At 44.4% G+C, this 23,685-nt stretch overlaps 1 protein-coding gene across 1 annotated transcript; it reads right to left on the bottom strand.

The window, feature by feature from the left end:
• Positions 1-22,087: 22,087 nt before the first annotated feature.
• On the bottom strand, positions 22,088-23,163 carry LOC145010333 (uncharacterized). The gene is made up of 3 exons (XM_078968887.1): positions 22,745-23,163; positions 22,390-22,610; positions 22,088-22,305 (listed from the first exon to the last, which is right to left on the bottom strand). Exons 1-3 carry the CDS (start codon positions 23,161-23,163, stop codon positions 22,088-22,090), a joined length of 858 nt encoding a protein of 285 aa, XP_078825013.1.
• Positions 23,164-23,685: the final 522 nt, after the last annotated feature.

Genomic DNA, 23,685 nt, shown 5'->3' with positions numbered 1-23,685 from the left:
TTAAAAAGCTAGCTTATAAGATGGCTTTTAAACTACTTTTAGCCTTGCCAAACACGACAACTTAAAAAAACTCGAAAAATAAACTAACTGCCAAACACGACAACTTAAAAAACTCGAAAAATAAATTAACTTTTCAGCTAGCTGTGGCGCGCCAAACATAACCTTAGCACCAATTGTTATCGGATACATCCTTAAGCTTTTACGACTGCTTGGAAATTTTAAAGTTAACTAGGAGGTGTTTCCATATCATTTTATTGGAGGTCGTTTGAATTATCCGTATCATTTTAGTCTAAAACCAATAATACTGATTCAACAACAAAGAAGAATACAACACTAAAACATTGGTTTTTAAAAGACCGTTTTACCCCTGATTTCTAAAAGATAGTTTTACCCATGTGCATAAATATTTACCTCCACAATGGCAACTCCATTATCCGTTGTAAATCCCATGGATTCCCTTCATTTGAATTCTTTCTATTGTCACCAAAACAAATTCGGAAACTTTTATTCAATGTTATAGCATCGACCTTTCATTTTATAGTTTAGCATAACATCCACTTCTTATGCCCATAACTACAGATTGAAAAAGTATAATGATACAATTTGGTCAAGAAGCAGCTTCAGCTACTCGAATTTTCGATATTCATTTTTTATTTATCATCAAAAGAATGACATATTCTTCTGGAAATCCTAGCTATTCTTAGCATGATATTGGGGAATCTCATTGCTATTACTCAAACAAGCATGAAACGTATGCTTTCATATTCGTCCATAGATCAAATGGGATATGTAATTATTGGAATAATTGTTGGTGTAAAGTCCAAATATGGATTTTCACCAGTAGTTAAACAACAATCAATCACAAGAAGAAAAATAAGATGAAAAGGAACCAAGCTTGCACACGATTATATTTAGAAAATCGTCTCGTACAACTCGATATAACTCTATGGCATCAACAACAATCAAAAGACTAACACTTCCACTATATATACAAGACCAGAATCGTAAACAGGGTTTGCAACCGTAAACTCAGTTTATGGTCGTGAACACCCAAAAAGTCCAACAACCCAACAAACAACCGTTAAATACTATTACAGACTCATACTTTACCAAAATACATTAAAACCCTAGACCAAACCATAAATTGGATCCTTCAATCTCCCCCTTGGTTTTGTGCTAGCTTTGACTTAGTCCTTGTCGACCACCAATACGTCAGATTTCCCCATCGCTCCATTCTACATCTTCTTCTCAATAATTTGACCCACCATCACCGTATATTCTTTCGCAACGGGCTCAAATTGTAACAGCCCGGAATTTCAGGTATTGTTTTAAAACTATTTTTGGGGACATTTTAGGAAGCGACTCGGCGAGTTGGTGCCTGACTCGCCGAGTAGGACCACAGACTTGGTCGCAGATTCGCGACTGGACTCGACGAGTCCATTAGGGACTCTGCGAGTCGACGCTGTTCAGCAAAAACCCTAGCCGTTTGGTTTTGGATCGTTTATAACGCCTCTTAGGTCGTCATTGTTCGTTTTTGCTTACTAAGAAGAACCCTAGAACGATTGTGTGCATCTGGAACAAGGATTGAAGACCATTGATGGGTTTGGAAGAGTTGTGTGCAAGGAAGAGGAAGGTTTAGCTAAAGGAACAGCAAGAGAATCACGTTCTGAGGATTCGGGACACAGAAAGTGCATCAATCAGGTAATATCTCGGATTTCGTTCTTCTGTGATTGATGTGTATATGAAGTTAGGGTTTATAGAACCCATTTGATGATTAGAGGGATTATTATGTTGTTGCCCAAGTGCTTATACCCCAGTAATAGGATGTTTAGAGGTCCAGATAGTCCCATGAGTGTGTATTTCGGGACCATACGTGTTTCAGGAAGCAGTTGATCGACTGCATGGCATGGACTCGCCGAGTCGGATGAGCAGACTCGGCGAGTAGCTTGAAGATTCACTGGGACTCGCCGAGTTGTTCTTCAGACTCGGCGAGTGGAGTCGGGGTGGCCCCGCGATTCTTCCACGAGGATCTCGTCGAGTCAATAGGGATACTCGACGAGTAGAAAGGAGAACAACAGGGAAAATTGGGGAGGACGTCTAGACTCGCCGAGTCGCCTTTGCACTCGACGAGTCCGGTCAAGTTGACCGTTGACCAGAGTTGACCTGCATGTAAATTCTTAGGGTCAGTTGTCTTGAATGTTAAGAGTATTAATAAGAGTATATGGTATTATAGGGAGCCTGCAGATCGGCGGATCGAGTGCGAGTAGTTTCAAGAGTTGATAGCTTACATTCCACGAGGTGAGTCTTCTCACTATACTGTACCCGGAAGGGTTTGACTGTGTGACCGGAAGGTCAGATATGTTATGTGTTATATATATATATGCTATAATTGAAAGGAATAGTTGCTATGCATGCTATGTATGTTTCAATGGGCCGGAAGGCAATGTATTATGTGACAGGAAGGTCAGGTATGATATATGACATATGTGATATATGTGTTAGAGTAAATGTATTATGTGTTATATATGTTTATGGGCCGGAAGGCAATCATGTTATGGGCCGGAAGGCAATTATCTTATGGGCCGGAAGGCGATTATCTTATGGGCCGGAAGGCAATTATCTTATGGGCCGGAAGGCGATTATCATATGGGCCGGAAGGCATTGTACTATGGACCGGAAGGTCCGGGCCTGGAAAGGCGTATATGTGTAAGTGGTATACTGGGGAACTCACTAAGCATTTATGCTTACAAGTTGTTATGTATGTGTTTCAGGTACTAGCGAGAACCGTGGGAAGGCGCCGACATGATGCATACACATTGCTGCTATTTGAGATCTTGGGGATTTTACATATGTAATTGTTTTGAAACATGAAATAAATGTTATTAGTTGAATGAACTCACTTTATTTAAAATGAAAAATTTATTTGAAAATTTGAGTTGTTACAATTGGTATCAGAGCCTTGGTTTGAGGGATTCGGGTGTACCTTCGGGTGTAACTGAACTCAAACCGAGGATTTGAAGAAAAATCTTTTAAAAATAATAAATACATAAACTTTTATAAATGGTAAAGTGGTAAACAAGAAAGACGCAGTGTGTACGATTAGCCAGCGCCTGAACGGTAAAGATCCCCAGAATACCTTACAATGTTATGTTATGCACTGAATTATGAATTGTTATGCATGCTAGAAGACTAGGTATACATGATAGGATTAGAATGGCCTGTTTTGTGATGCCTTAGTCTAGGGAGGTTGCTTGTATGAGATATTCGGTAGCGTGCAGGTAGATAGTGCATACGAGAAGTAGAGTACTCACTATTCGGAGTTTGGGGAGGAAGATTTGGGATGAATACTGACACGGTGTGGTCGGTGGTATTGGGCCCGTACTACCGAAGACACCGGGTCGGTGGAAGACCCAAGTAAGAATCCCTGGATATCGGAGACTGAGTAGGGTTGCGTTATCGAGTAAAATTGTACTTGATGGAGTCTCTGATAATTTTATGTTGTATTTCAGAGACATCATGGTTACGACATGCCACGGAGCGAGTTCGAGCAGTATGAGTGAAAAGGAGATTCGTCAGATGATTCAGGAGGAGGTAGCTGCGGCGGTTCGGGCTGAGATCCCGGAGATGTTTGGGTCCATTAAGACCACCCTGATGGAGGAGTTTGAGGAGCGGTACGCCGCACTGACTGAAGCTGCAGTCGCTGCCGCTACCGCAGCTGTGGCCGCTGCTAGGCCGCAAGGGGGTGATTCGTTGCTATTCCGGGAATTCAGCAACACGAAACCCCCTGAGTTCGATGGGATGCAGGATCCGATTGCTGCGATGAGGTGGATCGCCGATATTGAGGGGTGCTTCTACACTTGTTCATGCCCGGAGCACCTGAGGGTACGGTTCGCCTTGAACCAGCTCCGTCTGGGAGCGAAGGATTGGTGGAAGTTCGTGACGGCAAACTTCACTCAGGCGGAGATTTCAGCGGTGACATGGGAGAGGTTTACTGAGATGTTCAGGGACGAGTACGTTCCCCCAGTGGAGAGGGAACGATTGATCCAGGAGTTCTTGACCCTTAAGCAGGGTACTGATTCCGTTGCGGTGGTTACACGGAAGTTTCATGAGAGGGCGATGTTCTGCCCCGAGTTGGTGTCTACAGAGCAGTCTCGGATGAGCCGGTACTTGGGCGTGTTGAGGAGGGATATCTGGGAGTTTGTGTCAAACTCCACCTATCGTACTTTCACTGAGCTTCAGGCGAATGCCAGGAAGCGCGAGATCGAGTTGGAGACCCAGGCCAGGGAGGAGGCCGAGTCTCGGCAGGTGGACCGGCGACCGGCTGAGTCTCAGCCGGCAGCCAAGCGGTTCAAGTCCGCTGATTCAAGGACGGGAGGTTCGAAGGGCCGCACTTGCGGAAAGTGCGGCAAGAGTCATCAGGGGGCGTGTAGAGCGGGTGGTTGCTACAAGTGTGGCAAGGAAGGACACATTGCCAGGGATTGTCCTAAGGGGTTTATGGTTTGCTTTCACTGCAACCAGACAGGCCATCGGAAGGCCGAGTGCCCGCAGCTTCGTCAGGGATCTACACCTACTACCAGGACTACCGAGACACGACCGGCGAAGGTCGAGGCCCCGAGGGCTTGCGGGAGAGCCTTTCAGCTGACTGCGGAGAAGGTCCGCGCTGCACCCGATGTTGTGGCAGGTATACTGTAATTCGCGTATTTATTTAAAGTTGAAATGTTATGCTTATGTTAATATATGTGTAGGTACTTTTATTGTGAACTCTATGCCTGCTCTTGTGTTATTTGATTCGGGTGCGAGTAGATCCTTTGTATCTTTAGCTTTTAGTCAGCATGTCAGCATTAGTCGTGAGCCGTTAAGTCGGCCTCTGAGCGTTTCTATAGCGGCCGAGAGGGTGGTTTGTGCTACGGAGGTTCTTCGGGGATGCGTGCTAGAGATTTTTGGGGTTGCGTTCCCGATTGACCTAATTCCTATTGCGATGGGTGATGTCTGTGTCATCGTGGGCATGGACTGGTTGAGCCGATTCAGCGCCGTCATCGACTGTGAGCGCCAACTGGTGACTATACGAGACCCTAGTGGGGGAGTTCTTACGGTGTACAGCGAGGGTACCTGTTCGGGATCAGCTTTTTGTTCGGCCGCTAGGGCGAGACAGTGTCTACAGCAGGGATGTAAGGGTTTTATGGCGTATGTGATGGATACGTGGGAGGCTTCCGAGAGACCGAGGTCAGTGGAGGAGGTACCAGTGGTGCGCGAGTTTCCAGATGTCTTTCCCGAGGATTTGCCGGGAGTACCTCCTGCGAGGCAAGTGGAGTTTGGTATCGATCTGATTCCGGGGGATGCGCCTATTGCGAAGGTGCCTTATCGTCTTGCACCTCCAGAGATGCAAGAGTTGTCCTCGCAACTCCAGGAGTTGCTAGGGAAGGGATTTATTCAGCCGAGTAGCTCGCCGTGGGGAGCACCGATTCTATTCGTCAAGAAGAAGGATGGTTCACACCGGATGTGTATTGATTACCGGGAGTTGAACACGGTGACGATCAAGAACTGCTATCCGTTACCGAGGATCGATGATCTATTCGATCAGTTGCAAGGGGCATCTTGGTTTTCCAAGATCGATCTGAGATCAGGGTACCATCAGGTAAGAGTGCGGGATGAGGACGTCCAGAAGACAGCATTCAGGACGCGGTATGGGCATTACGAGTTCATGGTGATGCCTTTTGGGCTCACCAATGCCCCGGCAGTGTTCATGGACCTCATGAACAGGGTATGCAGGCCGATGCTGGATCGGTCTGTGATTGTATTTATCGACGACATCCTAGTATATTCGCGAACTAGAGAGCAGCATGAGGGACATTTGAGGGAAGTCCTTGAAGTACTGAGGTCGGAGAAGCTATATGCAAAATTCTCCAAATGTGACTTCTGGTTGCGGGAGGTCCAATTTCTTGGACATGTTGTTAATCAGGCAGGGATATTGGTCGATCCGACCAAGGTGGAAGCAGTGATGAGTTGGGAGGCACCGAAGTCACTTTCCGAGATCAGGAGTTTCCTTGGGTTGGCGGGGTACTATCGGAGGTTTATTAGGGACTTCTCCAAGATCGCAGTACCGCTCACCAGGTTGACCCGGAAGGGTGTTACATTCTCATGGGGACCCGAGCAGCAGATTTCCTTCAAGACACTTCGTCAGAGATTGTGCGAAGCCCCGGTGTTAGCTCTCCCGGAAGGGATGGAGGATTTTGTCGTATATTGCGACGCATCGATTTCGGGACTGGGTGCGGTGTTGATGCAGAGAGGTCATGTGATAGCTTATGCGTCGAGGCAGCTGAAGCCTCATGAGGCGAGATATCCCACACATGATTTAGAGTTGGGGGCAGTGGTGTTCGCTCTCAAGATATGGCGTCACTACCTGTACGGGGTTCGTTGTACTATATACACGGACCATAAGAGTTTGAAGTATTTGATGGATCAACCCAACCTAAATATGCGTCAGAGGAGATGGTTTGACGTGGTTAAGGATTATGACTGTGAGATCCTATACCACCCAAGCAAGGCTAATGTGGTAGCCGATGCATTGAGTCGTAGAGCGGAAAGCACTCCATTGCGAGACGTATGTTTGAGACTGACAGTGATGACCCCGATATTGGATGCTATTCGTGGGGCGCATGCCGAGGCTGTGAGATCCGAGATGCAGAAGAAAGAGAGAGTCGTTGGGTTAATTTCAGAGTTCGTTAAGCATGGACGAGGACTTTTGACGTTTCAGGGTCGGATTTGGGTACCATTCGTGGGCGGTACGCGTACTATTTTGATGGAGGAGGCTCATAGATCGAAATTCTCTATCCATCCCGGTGCTACGAAGATGTATTTGGACTTGAGGAAGGAATATTGGTGGCCTTGTATGAAGAGAGACGTCGCATGGTTCGTTGAGAGGTGTTTGACTTGCCGTAGGGTTAAAGCCGAGCACCAGAAACCGCATGGTAAGTTGCAGCCCTTGGAGATTCCTGAGTGGAAGTGGGAGCAGATTACTATGGATTTCATCACCAAATTGCCAAGAACTGCTAGGGGAGTCGATGCAATTTGGGTGATCGTGGATAGATTGACGAAGAGTGCACACTTCCTTGCCATTAGCGAGAGTTCATCAGCGGAGAAGTTGGCAGAGTTATATGTGAGAGAGGTAGTATCTCGGCATGGAGTGCCGATCTCGATTGTTTCAGACCGTGATGTACGTTTCACTTCCAGGTTCTGGAAGAAATTTCATGAGGAGCTGGGTACTAAACTGCATTTTAGTACCGCATACCATCCCCAGACCGACGGGCAGAGTGAGCGGACGATTCAGACATTGGAGGACATGCTTCGAGCGTGTGTGTTAGACTTCGGGGGTAGCTGGGATGCGTATTTACCCTTGGCAGAGTTTTCCTACAACAACAGCCATCATTCGAGCATTGGTATGCCACCTTTTGAGTTGTTGTATGGTAGGAGGTGTCGGACCCCCATTTGCTGGGGAGAGGTGGGTCAGAGAGTGATGGGCAGTACAAAGATCGTACTCCAGACGACAGAGCAGATTCAGCAGGTTAGGCAGAGGTTATTGACCGCCCAAAGCCGACAGAAGAGTTATGCGGACAGACGCCGGTCCGAGCTGGAATTCCAGGTCGGCGACTTCGTTCTCCTGAAGGTTTCTCCTTGGAAGGGAGTGATCCGGTTCAGAAAGAGGGGCAAGTTGGGGCCCCGGTTCATAGGTCCATTTCGGGTAATTGCAAGGGTAGGTCGGGTAGCTTATCGGTTGGAGTTGCCAGCAGAGTTGGGACAGATTCACAATACCTTTCACGTATCACAGTTGAGGAAGTGTATAGCCGATGAATCGGCGGTGGTTCCGTTAGAGGATATTCAGGTGGATGCGAGCCTGAATTACGCCAAGAGACCAGTAGCTATTAGGGATCGGAAGATCAAGGTTCTGCGGAACAAGGAAGTACCTCTGGTGTTGGTTCAGTGGCAACACCGGAAGGGATCGGAGATGACTTGGGAGCCGGAGCGTGAAATGCGGGAGCAACATCCGGAGTTATTCGCAGAGTGAGACTTCGAGGGCGAAGTCTAGATCTAGTGGGCGAGAGTTGTAACAGCCCGGAATTTCAGGTATTGTTTTAAAACTATTTTTGGGGACATTTTAGGAAGGGACTCGGCGAGTTGGTGCCTGACTCGCCGAGTAGGACCACAGACTTGGTCGCAGATTCGCGACTGGACTCGACGAGTCCATTAGGGACTCTGCGAGTCGACGCTGTTCAGCAAAAACCCTAGCCGTTTGGTTTTGGATCGTTTATAACGCCTCTTAGGTCGTCATTGTTCGTTTTTGCTTACTAAGAAGAACCCTAGAACGATTGTGTGCATCTGGAACAAGGATTGAAGACCATTGATGGGTTTGGAAGAGTTGTGTGCAAGGAAGAGGAAGGTTTAGCTAAAGGAACAGCAAGAGAATCACGTTCTGAGGATTCGGGACACAGAAAGTGCATCAATCAGGTAATATCTCGGATTTCGTTCTTCTGTGATTGATGTGTATATGAAGTTAGGGTTTATAGAACCCATTTGATGATTAGAGGGATTATTATGTTGTTGCCCAAGTGCTTATACCCCAGTAATAGGATGTTTAGAGGTCCAGATAGTCCCATGAGTGTGTATTTCGGGACCATACGTGTTTCAGGAAGCAGTTGATCGACTGCATGGCATGGACTCGCCGAGTCGGATGAGCAGACTCGGCGAGTAGCTTGAAGATTCACTGGGACTCGCCGAGTTGTTCTTCAGACTCGGTGAGTGGAGTCGGGGTGGCCCCGCGATTTTTCCACGAGGATCTCGTCGAGTCAAGAGGGATACTCGACGAGTAGAAAGGAGAACAACAGGGAAAATTGGGGAGGACGTCTAGACTCGTCGAGTCGCCTTTGCACTCGACGAGTCCGGTCAAGTTGACCGTTGACCAGAGTTGACCTGCATGTAAATTCTTAGGGTCAGTTGTCTTGAATGTTAAGAGTATTAATAAGAGTATATGGTATTATAGGGAGCCTGCAGATCGGCGGATCGAGTGTGAGTAGTTTCAAGAGTTGATAGCTTACATTCCACGAGGTGAGTCTTCTCACTATACTGTACCCGGAAGGGTTTGACTGTGTGACCGGAAGGTCGGATATGTTATGTGTTATATATATATATGCTATAATTGAAAGGAATAGTTGCTATGCATGCTATGTATGTTTCAATGGGCCGGAAGGCAATGTATTATGTGACAGGAAGGTCAGGTATGATATATGATATATGTGTTAGAGTAAATGTATTATGTGTTATATATGTTTATGGGCCGGAAGGCAATCATGTTATGGGCCGGAAGGAAATTATCTTATGGGCCGGAAGGCAATTATCTTATGGGCCGAAAGGCAATTATCTTATGGTCCGGAAGGCAATTATCTTATGGGCCGGAAGGCAATTATCTTATGGGCCGGATGGCGATTATCATATGGGCCGGAAGGCATTGTACTGTGGACCGGAAGGTCCGGGCCTGAAAAGGCGTATATGTGTAAGTGGTATACTGGGGAACTCACTAAGCATTTATGCTTACAAGTTGTTATGTATGTGTTTCAGGTACTAGCGAGGACCGTGGGAAGGCGCCGGCATGATGCATACACACTGCTGCTATTTGAGATCTTGGGGATTTTACATATGTAATTGTTTTGAAACATGAAATAAATGTTATTAGTTGAATGAACTCACTTTATTTAAAATGAAAAATTTATTTGAAAATTTGCGTTGTTACACAAATATTGACTCAACCACCACAATCTGTTTAGTAGCAAGATGATGTATGTCCCATTTGTGAAATTGAAGCAAGTCCCTTTTCTCATAGAGACGAATGAAATCTTCCTTTAACTTGATGACCGCAGCATCCATGGCTTCGTCATACACCCAATAAAGCATGGATGCAAGAGAACTATCAGGGTAATTTTGAAGAACAGGGACTTGTTTAACCTGAGCCGTAGCAGGCCACATCAATGATATATTTGGTTGTTTTGTCGTGGTATCAAATACCTTGGAGTGAACCTTGACAACAGACTCTGCAGTCTTCATTGACGGAAACCCCTTGGCCACTTGATCTTCCAAAAAGGATTTGTACTGATTTGCCCTGGATTATTTGTAGGATTGGAGAAGGGAGCCTTAGATAGCTCAATAAGATCACTTTTTGTAAAATAATTAAAGTCGTGAGCATCTTTGTATAATTCTTTGTTGCCGCTCTTTCTCCTCACCATGAACATATTCATCGTGTCATGGAATCCCCACCCGATGATTCCAGATCTGTCGCCATAAGTGTCTCTGAAGCGTTGTACACCCAAATCCGCGATAGTAACCTGTTGTTGATCCCAGGGTGCCTTGTGATCCGCGCTCCGTTTGAATAGGAGTTGACTTTTCTCATGTTCCTTGTCCGACTTCTTGCGTTTTGAGGCCTTTCCACGTGGAACTTGCTCCGGTTCTTTTTCGAAGCGGTTTACGATGGTGGTGGTTCTGATATTTGCAGAGGTAGATGTAGGAGCAATGGGAACATCTTGATTGGGAAGATAAATTAGCGTCTCATCAACGGAAGACCTGAATTCGTCGCCAAGTTTATCTTCCAGCTTTTTCTTCAAGTCATAGTAACTGGCGGTCAAAAGGCCGAAATGAGTCTAGAGATCTGTAATTTGTTTGGTCTTCGCAACATTTTCTTCATTAAGTTCTGCCATTTGAATACCGAGCTATGTGTTTTCAACTTGAAGACCTGCAACCTTAATGTCAAACTCCATACTCCTCTCATCCAACTCGACCTTTTTCTGACTCAGAGCAACGACCTGCTTCTGAAATCCAGAGAGTGAAGGACTCTCTTCTCCTGTGTTACCGCCCCTATACAAATTCCTTTTCCAGAGCGAGGCTAGTCTAACAGAGGTAGCATCATGCTCTGGCCTAGGAGGGGAGATGTAACATCCTGTTTCAGATTGTTCGTGATTTGTGTTGGTGGGTCACGAGTCGTGCGCGAGAAGGTTTCAGATTGGGGCGAGTTTCTTGAAAGCTAAGGGATCTCATTACTTTTCGATATGTATGAGGATGGTGGAAACAAAGTTTTATCTTTGAAGCTATGAAAGTTTGGAGGGTTGACAAGTTAAGTCCTTAAAGTCAAGAAGTTTGTAACCAAGTACGTTGGGCGTACATAATGCGTACGCTTAGCGTACATACGCGCGTTATTTTTAAGGTGAGCCACCTGGTATGTTGGGCGTACCAGGGGGTACGCTGGGCGTACTAGGCATAGAGGAAAACCCTAATTAAGTGAAGTGTCCCTATATAAAGAAAGAGATGGTCTCATTTTTGGCCACCTTCCTCAGTTTGTTAGACCCTCTCAAACCCTAATATCCGTCCTTGAAGTTTGTGGTGGCCATGATGAGATTGTTGTGTTCTTGTGGACTTTGGAGAGTCAAGAAGAAGCATGAAAGGGTGTGAAGTCAAAGACCAAGTTGTGGATATGAGCTTCCTTGGGGCTAGAGCACCATTTGAAGGTATAAAGCTCCAAACTTTCCCTCTCTTTCTGTTTTATGCATTTTAGGGTCCATTTTACGGTTTTTGGTCCCAAGCTTGAGACTTTATGAGTTGATGCACTCGAAAGCTTAATAGCCTGTCCTTTTAAGTGCATCTAATGATGAAGAACCATAAAAATGAGATCTAGATCGTGTGAATCTACCCATGCACGAGTTATGAGCATTTTAGGTTATGAAAGTAAGAGTTTTTATGTGTTGTGACCTCATCAGCCATGCAAAGGCTTAAAGTCGATAACTTTATGGAGTAAGAGATGTTACGAAGTCTAGATCCAAGAGATAGTCATGTTCTTAACGGTTTAAGACCCAGAAATGTATTTAAGCAAAACTGAGAGTACGCCCAGCATAATCCTAGTACGCCCCGCGTACTGGGCTGAGGTCCCCGATCAGATTGTGCATGCTTGAGTACGCTAAGCGTACCAAGAGAGGTATGCCCCACATAGGGGTGTTAACGGGGCGGTTCGGTTCGGATAGTAATAAAATTGTGAACCGTCATCACGGGGCGGGTACTTCATGTGCACTAACCGAAACCGAACCGAATTAGCAAAAAAACCGAACCGTATAAAGGCGGGTAACCACGGTTCGGTTCACGGGTACCCGCTAAATATAAAAATTTAAATACAATTAAAATTACAAACTTCATTCTAACGATTTCTTTCTAAAAATTACTAAATCCAAAGAATTATAAAAACATAATAAAGGTCAAATAAGATACAATATAATTGGTATAATAAATATAAAAATAAAAATAAAAATAGAAGAAAACATAATGTAGAAGTGTAAAATTGGAATAGCTGATCATGATTTTTGTTTGGGATATAGCTAAAAGTTCAATGAAAATGAATAATATTATATATATATATATATATATATATATATATATATATATATATATATATATATATATATCAAGCGGTTTGGTTCGGTTATCCGCAGATACCTAAGTATCCAAACCAAAACCGACCCGTTGATATCCGGTTTTTTCGGTTTCGGTGTTTTTATGTTTCGGTTTTTTTCGGTTTCGGTTTTTTTCGGTTTCGGATCGGCCGGTTCGGCTCGGTTTTACGGTTCTGCGGTTTTTTTGCACACCCCTAGCCCCGCATAACCCCTCTGTGGGCTTTTGGACTAGGTGATCTTTTGGGCTTTAAGTGATGGGCCGGAATCCTTGGGCCTACTTAGTGGAGCCTGCGATCAGAGAATTAAATTGATGTCTTGGGCCTCATGTTGGGCTGGTCATGTAGGATGAGGTTGGGCCTTGGGGAAAACTCAATTATTATTGGGCCTTGGTGGGACCAATGGGTTAGGACCGTAATCGACTGGTAGATGGTCTATCTTTAGACCTGGTAATTGAGAATTTGGACTTAGTTCCTGATTGGGTTAATTATGGGATTTGACACAGAGTTAGAGGTCGGTGTTTGGCAAGCATCATGATTGGAGGTTGATTCTTAGTGCCAGGTGAGTTTTCTCACTATACTGTACCCGAAAGGGTTTTATTGTGTGACCGGAAGGTCGGATATGTTATGAGTTGTATGCATTGAATATGATAAGTTAATCGTTTGTATGTGCTATGTATGTTATGCTTGATATGGGCCGGAAGGCATTATGTTATGCGCTGGAAGGCATACATGTTATGGGCCGGAAGGTGTTGTGATGTGGACCGTAAGGTTGACGCAGGTAGGACCGGAAGGTTTACCGAGTCGGGACGGAAGTCCCCTAAGACACATGGACCAGAAGGTCAGGGCTTGGAAAGGCGTATTTGCGTAACTAGTATCTTGGGGAACTCAATAAGCATTTATGCTTAGAGTGTTATGTGTTGTGTGTTTCAGGTACGAGTGATGATCGCGGGAAGGCGCCGGCTTGATCAGTACACACACGGGATTTTTTTATGCCATGAGATCTTGGGATTGATATATGTTTTGAAATGAGTTCAAAAAATGATGTTCTTGTGAATAATAAATGAATTATGTTCTTTATAAAATGCGAAAATTATTTTGAAAATTTACGGTGTTACAAGTTGGTATCAGAGCCATTGTTTGAGGGATTCTGATGCACCTTCGGGCGTATTTGAACTCAAACCGAGGAATTTGAGAAATTTTCAAATAAAACTAAAATTTTCTAAAAAAGAAAAGGAGGTTTTAGAAGCAAACAGAGTGGAAGGTGTGTACGGTCAGCCAATGCCAGAACAGTGAATCCCCAAAATACTCTTACATTATGTGTTATGAGTTATGATATGATATAAGATGCATGATAGAGTAGGCTAGGTAATCATATTAGGACTAGAGTGGCCTGATTTGTGATGCCTTAGCCTAGGAGATTTCTGCTACTATGAGATACTTGAGAGTGAGTAGGCAGTAGTGAGGAGCTTACGAGAGGTCTACGGGAGATTAGACTATGCATATCCAGATCAGAGTGCTTGTGATCTGGGATCCTAGGAGGAGGACTTGGGGTGAATACTGATGCGGTGTGAGCGGTAGTATAGGGCCCGTACTACTGAAGACACCCGATCAGTAAGCAGTCCAAGTAAGAATCCTTAGGGTACTAGGGAAACAAGTGGGGAAGAGAGATCAAGGAGTAGTGTCATTGTTCGAATACCATGCGTCGTTGCAAATTGAGAATAGATGTCATGGTCTGGGTACCATGGTTCGTAGTGAATGACGCTTGTGGTTCTCCGGTTATCCGGGCATGGTTGAATATGCGGAGATTAGGCACGATGAGGTTTAAGGCTTGAGGGCCATGATTAAGCCGGAAGAGGCATCCTTTGAGAGGGAGGCCGAGAGCATTTCAAATATTTTTGGTAAGATGTCAGATGTAGTCGCAAGACTCAAGGATGAGTAGAGATGGTTACGGCTTGAGAGGAGCAAGCAGCCGAAAGAAAGGGGACACTTTCTGTGACCTGAGTGGTGCTATTTTCGCTTCCTGTGGGGAAGCATAAGAGGTATGAGACTTCGGTTTTTGGGGTTAGGAGTAAACCCCGCGGGTTGTCATTGATGGTGATCTTCCACCAGAGTTTTTGGCAGCGTGTCTGCCGCAAGAAATGGTATACCATGAGCAGGTTGTTCGTTGGGACTGAGATGGGCAGGGACCAGGATGCACCCTACATGAGTATAGTAGGATGTATGCTAACTGCAGCAATGGGTGACCCAGAAGAGTATATCAGGGCGATGACCCTTATGTCTATATTGGGAATTGAGTATGGGAGTGGTAACCCTGTTCTTGTGATGATTCACGCGTTGGTTGGGAATGCGAGGATGAGGAGTATGATGATTCAGAATTTCCAGTTTGATAGTCCGGATTATTACTAGACAACTGAGATGTCTGGTAGTGGATGGTATGCGATTTTGGAGGGACTAGAGGCAGTCGTGATGAGAAGTTCTTGGGGACTTCATCAGAGATTTATGGAATTTTGCGGTTGCTTGATCCCTATGTAGGGAGATCATGGGGCGTCGTGTAGCGCCTTCCAAGACTAGGTGCGATGTTCTGGTAGAAACTATCTGTAGGATAGTTTTTAGTGCATCAATTGGTGATGGTTTGAGCCCTAAGTGGGGGAGAACCGGACTTTATGGAGGGTACCAGAGATTTTCTCAAGGGCGGTTAGAAATCTGGATATAGAGACCTGCAGTTCTGAATCATGAGACCAGGGTTATTATTAGACAAGGCGAAGTGCAGAGTGAGATTAGGCATGAGGTACGTTATGAGTATGGATGTGTGTCTCTATGACAGGTGGCCATTGGTCAGGAATCTGGTGGTGGTTAGGGATGTTAAAGGTGGTAAGCTCGTAGGGAGGGTATTGGCAACCGAGGACTTATGGTTTGGTGTATGGATTGTTATATGCCCTTTTAAGGTATTTGGGAGATAATCGGGCAGCCAACTCCCGGGTCAGTATGTGTATTCTTATATGGGTTTTGAGCAGTAAAGGAAAGAACTTCGGATGGTCATCAACGCGTTCTGAAACGCTAGCGATTTCTTCGTGTTCTAATGGAGTGTTTGAATACACCGAGGTTGCGCGTTGGGTAAAATGAAGGATTATTTACGAGATTAGGAGAGAATGTATTGTTGTACATGCTGGATGCTGAAAATCGAAGTCAGTGGTTAAGGCAGGACTTTGGAATGTATTGTAATGGTGGTTCGAAGGATCTAAGTATAATGCCTTCTTTTCCGAATTAATTTTAAGAAGTCTTGAGTTGTGACGGCAGGTGGTGTATTGAGTATCTATGACTCCAGTGAGAGCCTTCGGGTGGTGTCATAAAGAGGGATTATTTAGAAGAGAGGGTGTTATGATGCTACGGGGAGCCGTAATACTCATTATTCAGAGGAGGGTGTGGTGATGCTACGGGGGGCCGTGGTACTCACTAGCGAGAGGATGTTATGATGCTACGGGGAGCCGTAGTACTCATTATTCATAGGAGGGTGTGGTGATGCTACGGGGGCCCGTGGTACTCACTGGCTAGAGGATGTTGTGATGCTACGAGGAGTCGTAATAGTCTCTAGTTAGCAAGAGGTGGTTATGAGGGAATACTATTTTATTAGAGCACGATACATGAGGATCTTGGGCTTAAGTAGCTCTAGTATTGAGTTTTTGGGAGTCTGGAGGTTGAAACAGGGGTGAGACTGCGGTCTCCGCCCTTGACGGGAATCACTATATTTGAGTTGAGTGGTGACTGTCACATCATAAGGGAATTGGAAAGGTGGTATTTGCGCTGGGCGCAGGTTCAGTCATGGGATAAACGTTTCATTGGGACATGAGGTTCCAACGTTGGTATGAATCGAACTCTTGAGTTGAGTTGGCATTAATGGTGTGTGGGTACACGAAGTGAGATTCTAGAATTCTGAGACGATTCCCGTGCTAAGAGGAAGGATTATTGCTATCACTCGATATCTTAGACCTGGGTAGGGTCGGTCCGCGGATACGGGAAATGCCATGGGGAACATGAGACGATTCTATCAGGAGTATAATATCCGGTTGGAGTAAAGAGGACCTTGTGAATTATGTATCACTAGGCAAAGACAGCTGATACGAGAGTGAAGTCAGGGAGAGTTTTCTACTGAGAGACTGGCAGAATTGTTCGAGAGAGAGGTGGTATCATGACATGGAGTGCCGGATCCGATTGCTTCAGATCGAGATGTGCGCTTCTCTTACAGGTTATGGAAGAGATTCCATGAGGAGTTGGGACACGTTTTTTCCCTTGACTGAGTTCTCTTACAACAACAGCCATCACTCGAGCATCGGTATGCCACCCTTTGAGCTGTTGTGCAGAAGGAAGTGTCGGACCCCCCTTTTCGTTGGGGAGAGGTAGGGTAACGATTGATGGGTAGTACAGAGATAGTGCTTCAGACAACGGAGCAGATTCAGCAGGTCAGACAGAGGTTGTTGACCGTTCATAGTCGCCAGAAGAGTTATGCGGATAGGAGACGATCTGAGCTCGAATTCCAGGTCGGTGATTTTGCACTCCTAAAGGTATCTCCTTGGAAAGGAGTGATTCGATTCAGGAAGAGGGGCAAGTAGGGGCCCTAATATATCAGGCTGTTTAGAGTGATCGTGAGGGTAGGCAGGGAAGCATATCGATTGGAGCTACCTGCGGAGTTGGATTTGATTAATGATACCTTTCACGTATCATCTGAGGAAGGGTATAGCCGATGAGTCGGCAATGGTTCCACTGGAGGATATCCAAGTGGATGCGAGTCTGAATTGTGTCGAAGGACTAGTCACGATGGTGGATCAGAGGATCAGTGAGTTATCGAGGTTTGGCATTCGAGGGCGGATATCATGGTGATCGTTTGAGTAGGCGGTCTGGCGGTGGGTCAGGCCACTAGCGTTCCCAGATTTTGGGTTTGAGCGTGTCAGTGTCGGAGTGGTTGGATTACTTTTGATTTTTGGGGGTTCTGTGTGGGTTCAGTTGTCCATGGAAGAAGATTTCGGTATGGTATGAGATTCATTTGGTGGTACCGTTGCGAGGTAGTATAAATTTATATATGGCTAAGGGGCGATTTCAAGGGCGAAATCTAATTCAAATGGGGGAGAATTGTAACATCCTGTTTCAGATTGTTCGTGATTTGTGTTGGTGGGTCACGAGTCGGGCGCGAGAAGGTTTCAGATTGAGGCGACTTGCTTGAAAGGTATGGGATCTCATTACTTTTCGATATGTATGAGGATGGTGGAAACAAAGTTTTATCTTTGAAGCTATGAAAGTTTGGAGGGTTGACAAGTTAAGTCCTTAAAGTCAAGAAGTTGGCAACCAAGTACGCTGGGCGTACATAATGCGTACGCTTAGCGTACATATGCACGTTTTTCTTAAGCTGAGCCACCTAGTACGTTGGGCGTACCAGGGGGTACGCTGGGCGTACTAGGCACAAAGGAAAACCCTAGTTTTGTGAAGTGTCCGTATATAAAGAAAGAGATTGTCTCATTTTTGGCCACCTTCCTCAGTTTGTTAGACCCCTCTCAAACCCTAATATCCATCCTTGAAGTTTGTGGTGGCCATGATGAGCTTGTTGTGTTCTTGTGGACTTTGGAGAGTCAAGAAGAAGCATGAAAGGGTGTGAAGTCGAAGATCAAGTTGTGGATCTACGCTTCCTTGGGGCTAGAGCACCATTTGAAGGTATAAAGCTCCAAACTTTCACTCTCTTTCTGTTTTGTGCATTTTGGGTCCATTTTAGGGTTTTTGGTCCCAAGCTTGAGATTTTATGAGTTGATGCACTCCAAATCTTAATAGCCTGTCCTTTTAAGTGTATCTAATGATGAAGAACCATAAAAATGAGATCTTGATCGTGTGAATCTACCCATGCATGAGTTATGAGCATTTTGGGTTATGAAAGTAAGAGTTTTTATGTGTTGTAACCTCATCAGCCATGCAAAGGCTTAAAGTCGATAACTTTATGGAGTAAGAGATGTTAGGAAGTTCAGATCCAAGAGATAAGTCAAGGTCTTAATGGGTTAAGACCCAGAAATGTGTTTAAGCAAAACCGAGAGTACGCCCAGCGTAATCCTAGTACGCCCCGCGTACTGGGCTGAGGTCCCCGATTAGATTGTGCATGCTTGAGTACGCTAAGCGTACCAAGAGAGGTATGCCCCGCGTAACCCCTCTGTGGGATTTTGGACTAGGTGATCTTTTGTGCTTTAAGTGATGGGCCAGAATCCTTGGGCCTGCTTAGTGGAGCCTGCGATCTGAGAATTAAATTGATGTCTTGGGCCTCATGTTGGCCTGGTTATGTAGGATGAGGTTGGGCCTTGGGGAAACTCAATTATTATTGGGCCTTGGTGGGCCTAATGGGTTAGGACCATAATGGACTGGTAGATGGTCTATCTTTAGACCTGGTAATCGAGAATTTGGACTTACTTCCTGATTGGGTTAATTATGGGATTTGACATAGAGTTAGAGGTTGGTGTTTGGCAAGCAGCATGATTCGAGGTTGATTCTTAGTGCCAGGTGAGTTTTCTCACTATACTGTACCCGGAAGGGTTTTATTGTGTGACCGGAAGGTCGGATATGTTATGAGTTGTATGCATTGAATATGATAAGTTAATCGTTTGTATGTGTTGTTTATGCTATGCTTGATATGGGTCGGAAGGCATTATGTTTTGGGCCAAAAGGCATACATGTTATGGGCCAGAAGGTGTTGTGATGTGGACCGTAAGGTTGACGCAGGTAGGACCGGAAGGTTTAACGAGTCGGGACGGAAGTCCCCTGAGACACATGGACCGGAAGGTCAGGGCCTAGAAAGGCGTATTTGCGTAACTAGTATCTTGGGGAACTCACTAAGCATTTATGCTTACAATGTTATGTGTTATGTGTTTCAGGTACGAGTGATGATCGCGGGAAGGCGCCGGCTTGATCAGTACACACATGGGATTTTTTTTATGCCTTGAGATCTTGGGATTGATATATGTTTTGAAATGAGTTCAAACAATGATGTTCTTGTGAATAATAAATGAATTATGTTCTTTATAAAATGCGAAAATTATTTTGAAAATTTAGGGTGTTACAAGTTGGTATCAGAGGGGTTTGAGGGATTCTGATGCACCTCTGGGTGTATTTGAACTCAAACCGAGGAATTTGAGAAATTTTCAAATAAAAATAAGATTTTCTAAAAAAGAAAAAGATGTTTTGGAAGCATACAGAGTGGAAGGTGTGTACGGTCAGCCAGCGCCCGAACAGTGAATCCCCAAAATACTCTTACATTATGTGTTATGAGTTATGATATGATATAAGATGCATGATAGAGTAGGCTGGGTAATCATATTAGGACTAGAGTACCCTGATTTGTGATGCCTTAGCCTAGGAGATTTCTGCTACTATGAGATACTTGAGAGTGAGTAGGTAGCAGTGAGGAGCTTACGAGAGGTCTACGGGAGATTAGACTATGCATAGCGAGATCAGATTGCTATTACTTATTGTTTCAGAGGGGTTGAGAGGTAGAAGGTTGCATATGTTGTGTACCAGGTTGGATTGGAAGTCACGCAAAAGAGACATCATATGGCTAACAGATAAGAGGAATTTCATATATATAACATGCAGAGAAATACAGTTGCATATGTTGTGTACCAGGTCGGATTGGAAGTCACGCAAAGGAGACAACATATGACTAACAGACAGAAAGAAAGAAAACGATTTTCTACAGAACAAATTTATCGGAATTTACCATTCTCCCCATATAACCAGAATTAAGGATAGAATCCGCACATCGAGGAAAAGTTAAACCACGGTTCCAAGTACGGGTCCATTTAATGTGTCGAGTGGATTCCCATATATTTCTCCCTGCTCAACCTATCTGAGCATCGTATTGTCAGGATGAATGGATCTAAGTAGGTCAAAGTTTTTCAAGACTAAGAATTTCTTAAGTTCAACTCTGCCTAGTCAAGTCCATTTAAAATCTTTCATGCCTACCGACACATCAAACCAGAGCAAAGACCCTTCAACTTTTAGGTACGTTACGCAGACTCAGGTTGCATGTTATCACTTGATAATATCACTTCCCATGCCTTCAACAACAAACAAAACTATTAGCGACAATATTTTTTGAATTTTTTGAATTTTTGATGTTTTTGGATTTTTTTAAAGTTTTTCTGAAAAAAATAAAACAGAAACAAAATATTTTTGGATTTTTAATTTTTATGTTTTTGGATTTTTGTTTATTTCTCCCCCTAAATTTCTACAAGGGAGAGAATGAAATGACTAAAAATGCGCAAATTTAAACTAAGAAAATCTAAAAACTTTAATCCTCAAAACGAATCATTTTTAAAAATCCCACAAGCACATCGAATCGAGCTTTGTGAACAATTCTGCCACATTATTGTCAGTGTAAACATGTTCTAGCCTGATGAGCGAACGCTCATAACAATCTCGGATAAAATGAATTTTGATGTCAATGTGCTTGGTTTTGGAATGTTGGACTGGATTTTTAGCGATTTGAATTGCAGCCTCATTATCACAATGAATTGGGATTTCTAAAAAATTCAAACCGTAGTCCAACAGCTGATGTTGGATCCATATGACTTGAGAACAATAGGCAGACGCAGCGACATATTCCGCTTCTACTATTGAGGTTGAGACCGTATGCTGCTTCTTGCACTGCCATGAGACCAGTCTATCTCCAAGAAATTGGGATCCTCCTGAAGTCGATTTTCTATCAAGCTCACACATGCCAAAGTTGCTGTCTGCAAAAGCATAAAGGTCAAATTCAGGATTTTTCGGATACCAAAGGCCCAGTTTTGGGCAACCTTTGAGATACCGAAAAATCCGTTTAACAGCAATAAGATGAGAAAGTTTAGGATTGGCCTGGAAGCGTGCACATTGACAGACTGCAAACATTATGTCTGGACGACTAGCAGTCAAATACATGAGCGAACAGATCATCGATCGATAATACGTCTGATCTACGGATTCGCCTTTAAGATCAGGAGCCAGTAGAGGTCTCTCTGCCATGGGTGTAAGAGCAGGTTTCGCGTCTCTGAACCCGAACTTCTCCAGCATATCATCCACATACTTTGCTTGATGAATAAGGATTCCGGTAGAATATTGTTTGACCTGAAGCCCCAGAAACATGGTCATCTCCACAAGAGAAATCATCTCAAACCTTTTCTTCATTACGCCTTCAAACTCTTTGCAAAGTTGTGGACAGGTTGACCCGAAGATAATGTCGTCCACATAGATTTGAACTAGTATCTGATCATTACCTACATGCTTGATAAACAAAGTTTGATCAATGGTGCCGAGAGAGTATCCATGCTCGAGTAAATGCTTTGTTAGAGTTGCATACCATGCTCGAGGAGCCTGATGTAACCCATACAATACTTTATCCAACTTGTAGACACGATTAGGGAACTTTGAGTCAATCAAACCAGGGGGTTGATCAACATAGATTTCTTCCTTCACCTTGCCATACAAGAAGGTAGTCTTGACATCCATTTGGTAGATCGTGAAATTCATGTAAGAGGCATATGCGAGAAAGATGCGAATAGCCTCCAACCGAGCCACCGGAGCAAATACCTCAGTATAGTCAAGACGCTCAATCTATCGAAACCCACAAACCACTAACCTTGCTTTATTTCTGACGATCATTCCCGAATCATCTTTCTTATTACGATACACCCAACACGTGTCAACAGCCCTTTTGCCCTTCGGTAAGTCAACCAGCTTCCAAACCCTGAGCTTTTCAAACTGATTAAGCTCCTCATGCATTGCATCCACCCAGCTGGGATCATTCAGAGCCATGTCAATATTCTTCGACACTATTTGAGATATAAAGCAAGAGTAGAGACATGCATTAACGTGTCTACTCTGACTTCTGGTCTTAACTCCATCTCCCAACTAACCAATGACATTATCGATCGGATGATCGCATTGAATACGTGAGGGTATGTTTTGGCTGATATCATTGATAGAAACAGGAAGAGTGTGGATGTTGAAACCTCCATCATCTACTGATTGATTCACAAGAGATGAATCTGCTACAAACTCATTTGCGATTTCTTCGGGAAAAAGGAGTTCCATAAACGTTGTATTGACAGCAGAAGCATCTCTAGACATGAACTCTCTTTCAACAGGTGTAAGATGTGTAGCATCAGCATTAATAGTTTCATCTTGAAGTTTAGACTCTGGACTATTAGGTTGATAAGATGGCTCCCCCTCAGGTGGAGGAGAGGACTCCCCCCAGATGGAGCAGAGGACTCTCCCCCAGATAGAGCAGAGGACTCCCCAACAACCGTTGGAGGTCTGTAGACAACTTCTTCGTCTTCGTCTTCATACACGATCTTCGAACCAGAAGAGGATCCACTTGAACTATCCGAAGACACATTAAGGGATTTGAAAAGTGATGTGTAATCAAACAACCAGTCGGGACCCACTTGAGCGTCTGTTTCATTCTCCTCCATCCATCGCACGTCATAGGATTCAACTATCTGCTTAGTCTTCTTGTTGTAAACCCTATACGCGGTGCGCGCAACATACCCTACAAAGTAACAATAATCTGCTTTGGCGTTGAATTTAGGGTTGGATTCCAAGTGAAGAAGGGTGCAAGGGCAGCCAAATACACGAAAATGGTTGACATAAGGCTTGTGTCCATAGAGAATCTTGTACAGAATCTTCATCTATGCTTTGTTGATTAGAACACGGTTCTACACGTAGCAAGCAGTGTTAATCGCCTCAGCCCATAAGAAAACAGGTAATTTGGAATCACATAGCATCGCCCTTGCGGCGTCTTTCAATGTTCTATTTCTCCTTTCAGCAACATCATTCTGTTGAGGCATGTGTGCAGAGCTATATTGACGCACTATCCCATTTTCTGTGCAAAAATGATCAAGAACCGAATTTTTGAATTCAGTTCCATTGTCAGTACGAAGCGCCTTCCCTTGGTTGTTGGTCTGCTTCTCAATCATCACCATGAACTTCTTTATCAGATCAGCAACCCCCGCTTTGTTGGATAAGAAGAACACCCACGTAAACAAAGAGAAATCATCGATCACAACGAGGTAGTATGAGCTTTGGTTAATGCTCAGGACGTTGACCGGTTCAAATAAGTCCATGTGTAACAATTGGAGCACTTGACTTATGGAGTTGACTTGCTTGGGCAGGTGTGGCTTCCTATGATGTTTGCCTTGAGCACAGGAAAC

This window comes from Lactuca saligna, chromosome 8, assembly GCF_052625555.1.
Source record: "Lactuca saligna cultivar CGN05327 chromosome 8, ASM5262555v1, whole genome shotgun sequence".
In the NCBI taxonomy this organism is placed as follows: Eukaryota; Viridiplantae; Streptophyta; class Magnoliopsida; order Asterales; family Asteraceae; genus Lactuca; species Lactuca saligna.
This window is presented reverse-complemented; position numbering and strand designations above follow the sequence as displayed.